The sequence below is a fragment of the Cicer arietinum genome, chromosome 5 (genome assembly GCF_000331145.2).
Source record: "Cicer arietinum cultivar CDC Frontier isolate Library 1 chromosome 5, Cicar.CDCFrontier_v2.0, whole genome shotgun sequence".
NCBI classification, from domain to species: Eukaryota; Viridiplantae; Streptophyta; class Magnoliopsida; order Fabales; family Fabaceae; genus Cicer; species Cicer arietinum.
In genome coordinates, this window is record NC_021164.2 from 18,588,214 (window position 1) to 18,598,943 (window position 10,730).

Below are 10,730 nucleotides of genomic sequence, written 5' to 3' on the forward strand. Positions count from 1 at the left end.
AGATCTTTGAAGTGATTCTATGCCCACCTGAAGTTAAAGTGAATTATGCCACTTATCTGCTACTTAGTGATGTTGAATATTGGTGGAGGAGCACCAAATTGATGATGGAAGCTGCTCAAGAAGAGATTAACTGGGAGTCTATTCAGATGAAGTTTTTGGACAAATATTTTCGGGTAAGTGCTAGAACAAAATTGGGAGATGACTTTCTGAAGATCCGCCAGGGTAGCATGACTGTGGGAGAATATGCGGCAAACTTTGAATCCTTATCGCGATACTTCAAGTTTTTTCGTCAGGCCATTGATGAAGACTTTATGTGTCACCGTTTCCAAGATGGATTGAAGTATGAAATTCAAGATTCGGTACTACCTCTGGGAATCACGCGATTCCAACCCCTAGTGGAAAAGTGCAGAGAGGTAGAGGCTATGAAGAACCGCAGGCTGAATCGTGGGAGTACTAGTAACTACCAGATCAAAACCCATATCGTCGTCCCCAAGGGTCAAATAAGGGACCATATCGTCCAATGACCTCCATTTCAAATGATAGACATAGGACTTTAGAATCAAAGCCATACTGTTTCGTTGTGGAGACCCAAGACACCTTACGAATAAGTGCCCTCTCAACGGCAATGTATGTTTTAAATGCCAGAAGCCAGGACATCTAGCCAGGGATTGCAAAGGACCAAAGGCAGAAGCCTCACTGAATGCCACTGAAGTAACATGCCCAACAGCTCAAGGACGAGTTTACAATATAAATGGTTAAGGGACGTCTCGTCCGAATGAATCCTTCCAAGGGGAGTGTGAAATCTCAGGTAATATTCTAACCGTCCTTTTCGACTCTGGTGCAACACATTCATTTATCTATATGGACTGTGTGAAGCTATTGAAGTTGCATATCACAACCTTATTGTTTGATTTGTCTGTTACCACTGCTGCTGATAATACTTTAATTGCAAATACGACATGTATGCATTGTCCTATAGTTGTGTCGAGTAGGAAATTTAATGTGAATCTCATTTGTCTACCTCTTAAGAACCTCGACGTCATCCTTGGTATGGATTGGTTGTCACACCATTATATTTTATTAGATTGTGGTCGTAAGACTGTAATTTTTCCCGACCCAGAGCTTTCTAAATTCTTAGCCGCGCACGAAATCAAGGTTGCTCTTAAGGAAGGTGATATGGAGATTTTGTCCCTGGCTAGTATGGGAGTTACTCGTGATGTCAACATAAAGGATATACTAGTGGTTAGAGATTTCTCTGACGTGTTTTCGATTGATGTACCAGGACTACCGCCAGTGCGAGAGACTGAGTTTTCTATTGACTTACACCCAGGTACTAGACCCATCTCAATTGCACCCTATCGGATGTCGCCTTCTGAACTAACTGAACTTAAAGAACAATTGGAAGAATTAATGTCAAAACAATTTATTCGACCTAGTGTTTCACCGTGGGGAGCTCCTGTCTTGTTAGTAAAGAAAAAGGACGGACATTCGCGACTTTGTGTAGATTACAGGCAACTCAACAAGGCCACTATCATGAACCGATATCCATTGCCGCACATTGATGACCTTATGGATCAACTCCGAGGGGCTGTAGTGTTCTCCAAGATAGATTTGAAATCTGGGTATCACCAAATACGAGTTAAGGCAGAAGACATCACCAAGACTGCATTTCGGACTCGTTACGGACATTATAAGTATCTTGTAATGCCATTCGGAGTGACTAATGTACCCGCAATATTTATGGACTACATGAATCGTATCTTCCATCCATTTTTGGATAAATTCGTAGTGGTATTTATAGATGACATTCTCATTTATTCTAAAAGTCGAGAGGAGCATGAGGAGCAATTACGACAAATTCTATCTGTGTTGCGATAGAAACAATTGTATGCCAACCAAGCGAAGTGTGAACTTTGGTTGGAGGAAGTTAATTTTCTAGGGCATGTGATCTCGAATGAAGGAATTGCCGTCGACCCAGGCAAAGTAAAGGCCGTTGTAGATTGGAAGCGGCCAAGGACTGTTACAGACATTAAAAGCTTTGTTGGATTAGCTGGCTATTACCAAAGATTTATTGAAGGTTTTGCTAGGATTGTATCCCCACTGACCCAACTTACAAGAAAGGATCAACCATTTGCGTGGACAGAAGAGTGTGAGGCGAGTTTTAAACTATTAAAGGAACGTTTGACGACCTCCCCGGTACTAACTTTGCCACAACCAGACGAACCCTACGAAGTTTATTGTGATGCCTCTCATCAAGGATTGGGAAGTGTCCTCATGCAGAATAAGAAAGCAGTAGCCTATGCGTCACGACAACTAAAAATACATGAAAGGAACTACCCCACACATGATTTGGAACTGGCTGCGATAATGTTTTCCCTAAAAATTTGGAGACACCACTTGTATGGAAGTACATTTACAATTTTTAGTGACCATAAAAGCTTGCAATACCTGTTCGATCAAAAAGAGCTCAATATGAGGCAAAGAAGGTGGATGGAAACCTTGAAGGATTACGACTTTAAATTGCAATACCACCCGGGAAAGGCCAACGTAGTTGCAGATGCCTTAAGTAGACAAAATATACTTGTATCATCCTTAATGGTAAAAGAAAAATTTGGCGACACCACTTGTATGGAAGTACATTTACAATTTTTAGTGACCATAAAAGCTTGCAATACCTGTTCGATCAAAAAGAGCTCAATATGAGGCAAAGAAAGTGGATGGAAACCTTGAAGGATTACGACTTTAGATTGCAATACCACCCGGGAAAGGCCAACGTAGTTGCAGATGCCTTAAGTAGAAAAAATATACTTGTATCATCCTTAATGGTAAAAGAACAAGAATTACTAGAGAAGTTTCGTGATCTTAACTTGAATGTGGAGTTCGCACCAGGAGAATTAAAATTTAGCATGATAACCATCTCTAATGGGCTAACTGAGGACATTTAGAAACATCAATTCGACGACGAACTACTTCAGCAGAAGAGACACTTAATTGTGCAAGGGAAGGCACCAGAATTCAAAGTGGGGCCAGACAATGTTATGCGCTGCAACGGGCGCATTTGCATCCCGGCAGTGGACAGGATAAAAGAGATTATTCTTGAGGAGGCACACAAGAGTAAACTGAGTTTTCATCCAGGGTTGACCAAGATGTACCAAGATTTGAAGCAAAACTATTGGTGGCCTAGAATGAAGAAACGGGTGGTCGAGTTTGTGACGGCTTGCCTGACATGCCAGAAGGCTAAAGTAGAACATTAGAGACCCGCAGGAATGTTGCAGCCCTTAGACGTGCCTAAGTGGAAATGGGATAGTATTTCCATGGATTTCATTATAGGATTGCCCAAGACATAGAGGAAGAATGATTCGATTTGGGTGATAATCGATCGTCTAACTAAGTCAGCTCATTTCCTACCTGTGAGGACCACCCATAATGTGACTAAATTGACAGAGATCTACATCACATAGATTGTGAGACTTCATGGAGTTCCTTCCAGCATCGTCTCAGATCGGGACCCAAAGTTTACCTCGCGCTTTTGGGGAACCTTACATGAAGCATTAGGGACGAAATTGAGATTAAGTTCTGCTTATCACCCGTAGACCGACGGACAGACGAAGAGAACTAATCAAACTTTAGAGGATTTTCTAAGAGCATGCGCCTTAGACGATCGCGGGAGATGGGATTAATGTTTACCGTTAGTAGAATTCACTTACAATAATAGTTTTCATGCAAGCATTGGGATGGCGCCATACAAAGCTCTTTATGGACGAAAATGTCAGACACCACTTTGTTGGTATCATGATGGTGAGAGTACCATAGTGGGACCTGAAATGGTGCCACAGACCACATAAAAGATCAGGAAAATTAGAGAAAGGATGAGAACTTCCTAAAGTCACCAAAAAAGTTATGCTGACACACGTCGTAGGCCCTTAGAATTTGAAGATGGCGAACATGTGTTCCTTCGTGTGACACCTACTACAGGAGTTGGTAGGGCTATCAAGTCAAAGAAACTCACACCAAAGTTCATTGGACCTTACCAAATCCTCAAAAGAATCGGACTTGTAGCATATAAAGTTGCGTTACCACCTATTCTTTCCCACATTCATGATGTGTTCCGTGTTTCTCAGCTACGGAAGTATGTCCATAATCCATCACATGTCATTGAGTCGGATGTAGTGCAGTTGAAGGAGGATTTATCTTTTGAAGTACCTCCGGCAAGAATTGAAGATAGAAAAGTCAAGTTGCTTCGCAACAAAGAAATTCCTTTGGTGAAAGTAGTTTGGAATCAAGCCACTGGAGACACCACTTGGGAACTAGAAGACAAAATGAGAGAGCAATACCCAAAACTTTTCTCCGATGCCAGTTTCGAGGAAGAAACTATTTAAGGTACGAGGAATGTAACGCCCAGTCATTTTATTTTATTTTTATATTTACTTTTGGGAATAGAAATAATTGCTGACGATAGTATTTCAATTTTGATAATAATAATAATAATAATAATAATAATAATAATAATAATAATAATAATAATAATAATAATAATAATAATAATAATAAAAGCAACCGTTAAAAATGTTTCATGGCTTGGGTGGAAATGCCACATTCCCCACTTTTGACTTAACGTTCCCCACTCCTGCCTTAACGTTCCCACGGCTTAACGTTCCTCGTAAAAGAAAAAAAAAACAAAAAGGGACGTCTTCCATTCAAAAACACGTTGTGCGATATAACAAAAAGAGTTTAAGATAGAAAAGGAAGGAATTCAAGAAGGAGTTGGTAATTCATCTCATCAAGTGTAGTGCAATTGGAGCAAAAAGACCGCTGCATGAGAATTTAATCGCGACACTCATATCGGTAAGGACATCACTCCAATTATATATTTATACGTATGATTGTATTTCTTTTGGAATGTATGATTGCATTTATTTTGGGATGTGTGATTGTAATTATTTTAGAATTTGTGAGATTGAATATATACTATGTTGAATTGCTTTTATCAAAATTTGGAAAATAAATATGGTGTGACATGTTATATTCATGGTTATGTTGAATATATTCAAAGTATGAAAAATAAATATTATGTGATATGTTGTTATAATGGTTGTGTTGAATATATTCAAAGTGTAAGGAATAAATATAATGTGATACGTTGTTATAATGGTTGTATTGAACATATTCAAGTTGTGAATGATAAATTTTATACGTGAAATGCCATTAATAAGTTAGCATCACATTATATTAATGATTTATTAAAGTGTTCGCATTCATGCATTCATATTCATGCATTCATTCATAGTCGTGTGGTGGTGCATCCATAATTGGTTGGAGCCCACATATCCTTGCGGGGATTTAGAGTTAGTGGTGTTGCTTGGAAGGACCTACGAAGCTCGAGTTAGTGGTGTTGCTTGAAAGGACCCACGAAAGCCCTTGCGGGGGAGGCGATATTCCGGAATCATTACATTGGCATAAAGATTAAGTCATAAGGTCTGTTTGAGTATGCATTGAATTAAGTGCGATTAATGTCTTATAAAGATAAATGATACATTGTATCTCCTGATAATTGGTTGAAATAATGTTATTAACGATGTATATATTATACTGTAAAAATCTGTATACGATTGTATTTGTTCTTTTGGATGAGTCAATGTTAATAATGAATGAGAATGTTAATAATGAATTATGTGGATATTATGCACGTGGATGTACTGTTGTTAGTTTGTGGTGAATTAATATGTGATATTGTACTTGTCTGTATTACTGTACCACTTAATTCTTAATTGTTTGGGTGAAGTAATGTTATTAATGATGTAGACATCGTGATATTCTATTGTAAGATTGTTTGTATGGAGTAACGATTATTATTATTATTATAGATATCGTAATAACATAATTGTATTTTCAGTGTACCTCCTGGTTGTTGTTTTGGATGAACTAATATTATTAATTACGTAAATATTGTACTGTTACCTTTTAATTGTTACTGTATATGTGGCAATTTGAATGGAATAATGTCATTAATTATGTGGGTATTGTACTATTTTAATTATTGTTATTTATTTATTTATTATTTATTGGTAAGAATTTTGGAGACGACCCTTACTTTTGGACAGATGACATTCCTAATCTACTTGCACAATCGGGAAAGTTTTCAGAAGAATAGATGGAACATCTCATTTAATCCTAGGAGTAGTAGTGGTCAACTTTAGGAAATTTATCTATGTTGAACTCTAGTCTATGCCAATTCTCATTTTATTACTATATTTGTGAACCTTACAATTTGAGTATTAAGTATCTAATTGAGATACTGATGTATTTTAAATTAACAATGGATTATTTGTTTGTTTGTTTGTTTGTTTGAAATTACATGGGAAATTATATATTTTGTTTATAAAAAAAAAATAGGAGGTTACACTCGACACCCTTATCGAACTGGCGCAAACTCCAATATCATGGATGAACTCGAGCAAAACCAAGAGGTGATAAGAGCGGATGTTACCAACTGAAGGACAAGGTTGATCAAATTATGGAAGCTATACATGCTTTGGCAAGGAAGGAGAATACAGGCGGGGTTCATCCAACTGCAAATGAAGAACATCAAACAACTCCTTCTCACCCATCGGGTTTTACCCCGACTAATCAACAGTTTCGCACAACAGCTATGCAATTTCCTATATATGGTCTCCCACTTGGTTATACTCCACCTGTAGTCATCAACCCCATAGACAATAACCAGAACCACTCAGCTATCAACCCCAAAAACTTAAACCAATCACAAATCCCATCTCATCTGGGCTATGTGCCACCCCAAAACACTATACCCTTAGAAAATATTCCATATAATGCACTCAAGTACCCCATTTGATGCTAATGGGAATTGGCAATAACCTCACGTTGGGGATGATACACGATTGAAAGAGAAATTCCATGTTTTAGAAGAGCGAATAAAAGCAACTGAGGGGCATAATGTATATGGTCTCGAAGCTTTTGATATGTATTTGGTTCCTAATGTGACTATCCCTCCAAAGGTCAAGGTTCCTGATTTTGAAAAATACAAAGGTGCCACATGTCCTAAAAATCATCTGACTATGTATTGCAGGAAAATGGCTTCTTATGCTCATAACGACAAACTTCTCATTCACTTTTTCCAAGATAGTTTGAGTGGGGCATCGTTAAGTTGGTATATGCATCTTGAGCAAAATCGAATTCGTTCATGGAAAGACTTGGTTGATGCTTTCTTGAGGCAATATAGGTACAACATTGAAATCGCCCCTAATAGGATGCAATTGCAAAATTTATTGAAAAATGACAACGAAACTTTCAAAGAATACGCACAACGGTGGAGAGAAGTGGCATCACAAGTAGAACCTCCTTTATCTGAAAGAGAAATGGTTGGTATGTTTATGGATACTCTCCAGTCACCTTTTTATGATAAGATGATTGAGAGTATGTCATCAAACTTTTCTGACCTGGTCATGATAGGAGAAAGGATAGAAAGTGGGATGAGGAGTGACAAGATTGTATGTGTGGCAAGTGGCATGAAGAGACCTTAGACAACCTTCACAATAAAGAAAGAAGGGGATGTTAACATTGTAATAGCAAATCCAAGGGTCTCTTATTCTCCAACTACGAATTCTTATCGACCTCCAAATTTTCAGCCCCCAAAACCCCAAATTCCCTACATTCCCTATCCATATGTGGCTACGACTTCACAAGCTCCATACCTGCAATATCACCTTTCAAGGCCACCTTTTTATCAACCACCTATGGTCAAACCACCACCTATCATGTTTTCCCAACAAAACCCATGGAACCAAAATCCAATTCCAAATCACTACAAACCACAAATTAACCGAGAAAAAAAGGTAACTCATTTTGACCTGATTCCCGTGACATACAGCCAATTGTTGTCTCACCTACTCCAAAATTCAATGGTAGTTCTGAGGCCAATGAAACCTCTAGAACCACCATTCCCAAAATGGTATAATCCAAACGCCAAATGTGAATACCTTGCAGGAGCCGTGGGGAATTTCGTTGAAGATTGTCAAGCCTTAAAAACTAAAGTCCAAGAATTGATTAATACAAAATGGCTTACCTTCAAGGATGACGGTCCCAACGTAGGGAATAATCCTTTGTCGGGTCATGGAGATACCATTGTCAATCTCATTGAAGAAGAGATAGACCAATATATAAAAGATGATCACGTATCAACCATAGAGCCATGCATGGAAAATGATAGATCTTTTCCAAGACCACTGGAAATCCTCTATAGAAAAGAGAATCCTAAGCCAACTCATAGTGGAAAAAATGCAATAATTGTCCAAGCACCAACCTCTTCTCCTTATGAAAATAACAGGGCGGTACCATGGAGTTATGAAGTCACATCCCATTTAGTCAATCACCAATCAAGCGATAGCTCTAAACCTCAAGGTATTGAAGTCACCAATATTTCAGGTATTAGTGGGATGACCCGAAGTGGTCGAGTATACGCTCCTGAACAACTTAGAAAAAAGGAGAGTCATGGAGAAAAAGGGAAATTGATATCATTGTCAACACGAGGCCCATGTTACCCATGATACCATTGTCGACCAATTTGATGGAGTTGTCTGTAATATCACTACCAGTAGTAGCTTAAGTTTTAAAGATGTTGAATTACCAGTTGATGGAATAAAGCATAATAAAGCACTGCATATCTCTGTGAGGTGTCATGATCATAGTCTTGCACGTGTGCTAGTTGATAACGGTTCATCGTTAAATGTCATGCCAAAATCAACACTATCAAAACTATTTGTTGACGGGGCTTGCTTGAAGCCAAGTACTATGGTGGTAAAAGCGTTTGAAGGATCCAAAAGACAAGTTGTTGGTGAGATTGACCTTCCGATTCAAATCGGACCCCATAACTTTGGAATAACCTTCCAAGTGATGGATATTAAGTCGGCTTACAATTGTCTTTTAGGGAGACCGTGGATTCACGCTGCTGGAGCAGTGACGTCCACTCTCCATCAAAAGCTAAAGTTTATAGTGAACAATAAGCTGGTGATAATATCTAGGGAAGAAGATATGATAGTGAGTCATCTATCTTCTATGGGATATATTGAAGAAGCAAAGGAAGCCATAGAGACTTCCTTCCAAGCATTAGAAATCGCCAATGCTGTCTTCATGGGTAAAGGATTTCGTTTAAAAGAACCAAAACTATCTACCACATCTTTGAAGTCTATAAAATCCATTTTGGAAGGAGGAGCTTTTGTTAAATTTGGGAAATTGATATAAATACCCAAAAAGAACGATAGGTACGGTTTGGGATATGTACCTACTAAAGTTGATAAAGAAAAGACCGTGAAGGAAAAAATGAAAAGCAGGATTACTCGTTTGGAAAACCAGTTACCAAATTCACAAAAGATTTCTATTTGTGACATTCACCAAACTTTTCAAAGTGCCGGAATAATATATGTTGATCAAGTGGTTGTTGCGGAAGAGGATCATGTTGATGATGCTACCCTCAAATTGGTGTACCCTTGTCATCCAAACACTAGTCTCAACAATTGGAAGATCATCGAGTTTCCCGTGTTTGTTAATTCATGTTCAAAGTAATTATGTATTTTAACTCCTTTTGCTATGCCCAAGGCTATAAGGATAACTAATTAGGGAGCATGTATTTCAATTTCCTACTTATTATCAATAAACGCATTTTTGAATTCTCCAACTGTTTTTTTTTTTTTTTTTTTGGCAATCTTTATTCATATTTTCTTTTTTCCATTTTCTTCTTAATTTAAACAATGCAGAATAAAAAATGAATATGTCAAAAATAGCAGCGCTAGAAATCCTTCTTGTAATTTTGAACGCCCAATTAATCATGTTGATGAGGATTGTGAAGACGATTGTCAGCCTCCCCCAGAACTAGAAACATTAATTGAACAGGAAGCTAAGATAACCCATCCCTATCAAGAATCTGTTGAGGTGATCAATTTAGGGACTGAACATGATAAGAAAGAAAGTGAATGAGAAAAGTTGAATAAACTTTTATTTAATTATGCGGATGTCTTTTCATGGTCATATCAGGATACGTATGGCTAGATGCTAACATAGTTGAACACAAGCTACCACTCAAGCCTGAATGTGCTCCAATTAAACAAAAACTAAGGAGGATGAGCCCTGATATGTCACTCAAAATTAGAGAAGAAGTCAAGAAGCAATTTGATGTTGGTTTCTTAGCAGTGGAAAAATACCCTCAATGGGTGGCTAATATTGTCCAAGTTCCAAAGAAAGATGGATACGTTCGAGTGTGTGTTGATTATCAGGATTTAAATAAAGCTAGTCCAAAAGACGATTTTCCCTTGCCTCACATTGATGTCCTAGTAGATAGCACTGCTCAATATTCTCTTTCCTCCTTCATGGATGGTTTCTCAGGGTATAATCAAATCAAGATGGCTCCCGAAGATATGGAGAAAACTACATTCATCACACAATGGGGAACTTTTTGTTATAAAGTGATTCCATTTGGATTGAAGAATCTCAGGGCAACCTATCAAAGAGCAATGGTAACTTTGTTTTATGACATGATGCATAAGGAAATAGAGGTTTATGTGGACGATATGATTGCAAAATTTTGTACCGAAGAAGACCATGTTATTAACCTTCAAAATTTGTTTGTGCGACTAAGGAAGTTCAGACTCCGTTTAAACCCTACTAAATGCACTTTTGGTGTAAGATCAGACAAGTTACTTGGGTTTATCATTAGTCAA

At 37.9% G+C, this 10,730-nt stretch overlaps 1 protein-coding gene across 1 annotated transcript; it reads left to right on the plus strand.

The window, feature by feature from the left end:
- Positions 1-3,734: 3,734 nt before the first annotated feature.
- Positions 3,735-4,379, plus strand: LOC101506151 (uncharacterized). Its single transcript, XM_004511203.1, has 2 exons — positions 3,735-3,798; positions 3,976-4,379. The coding sequence occupies exons 1-2, from the start codon at positions 3,735-3,737 to the stop codon at positions 4,377-4,379; spliced, it is 468 nt and encodes a 155-aa protein (XP_004511260.1).
- Positions 4,380-10,730: the final 6,351 nt, after the last annotated feature.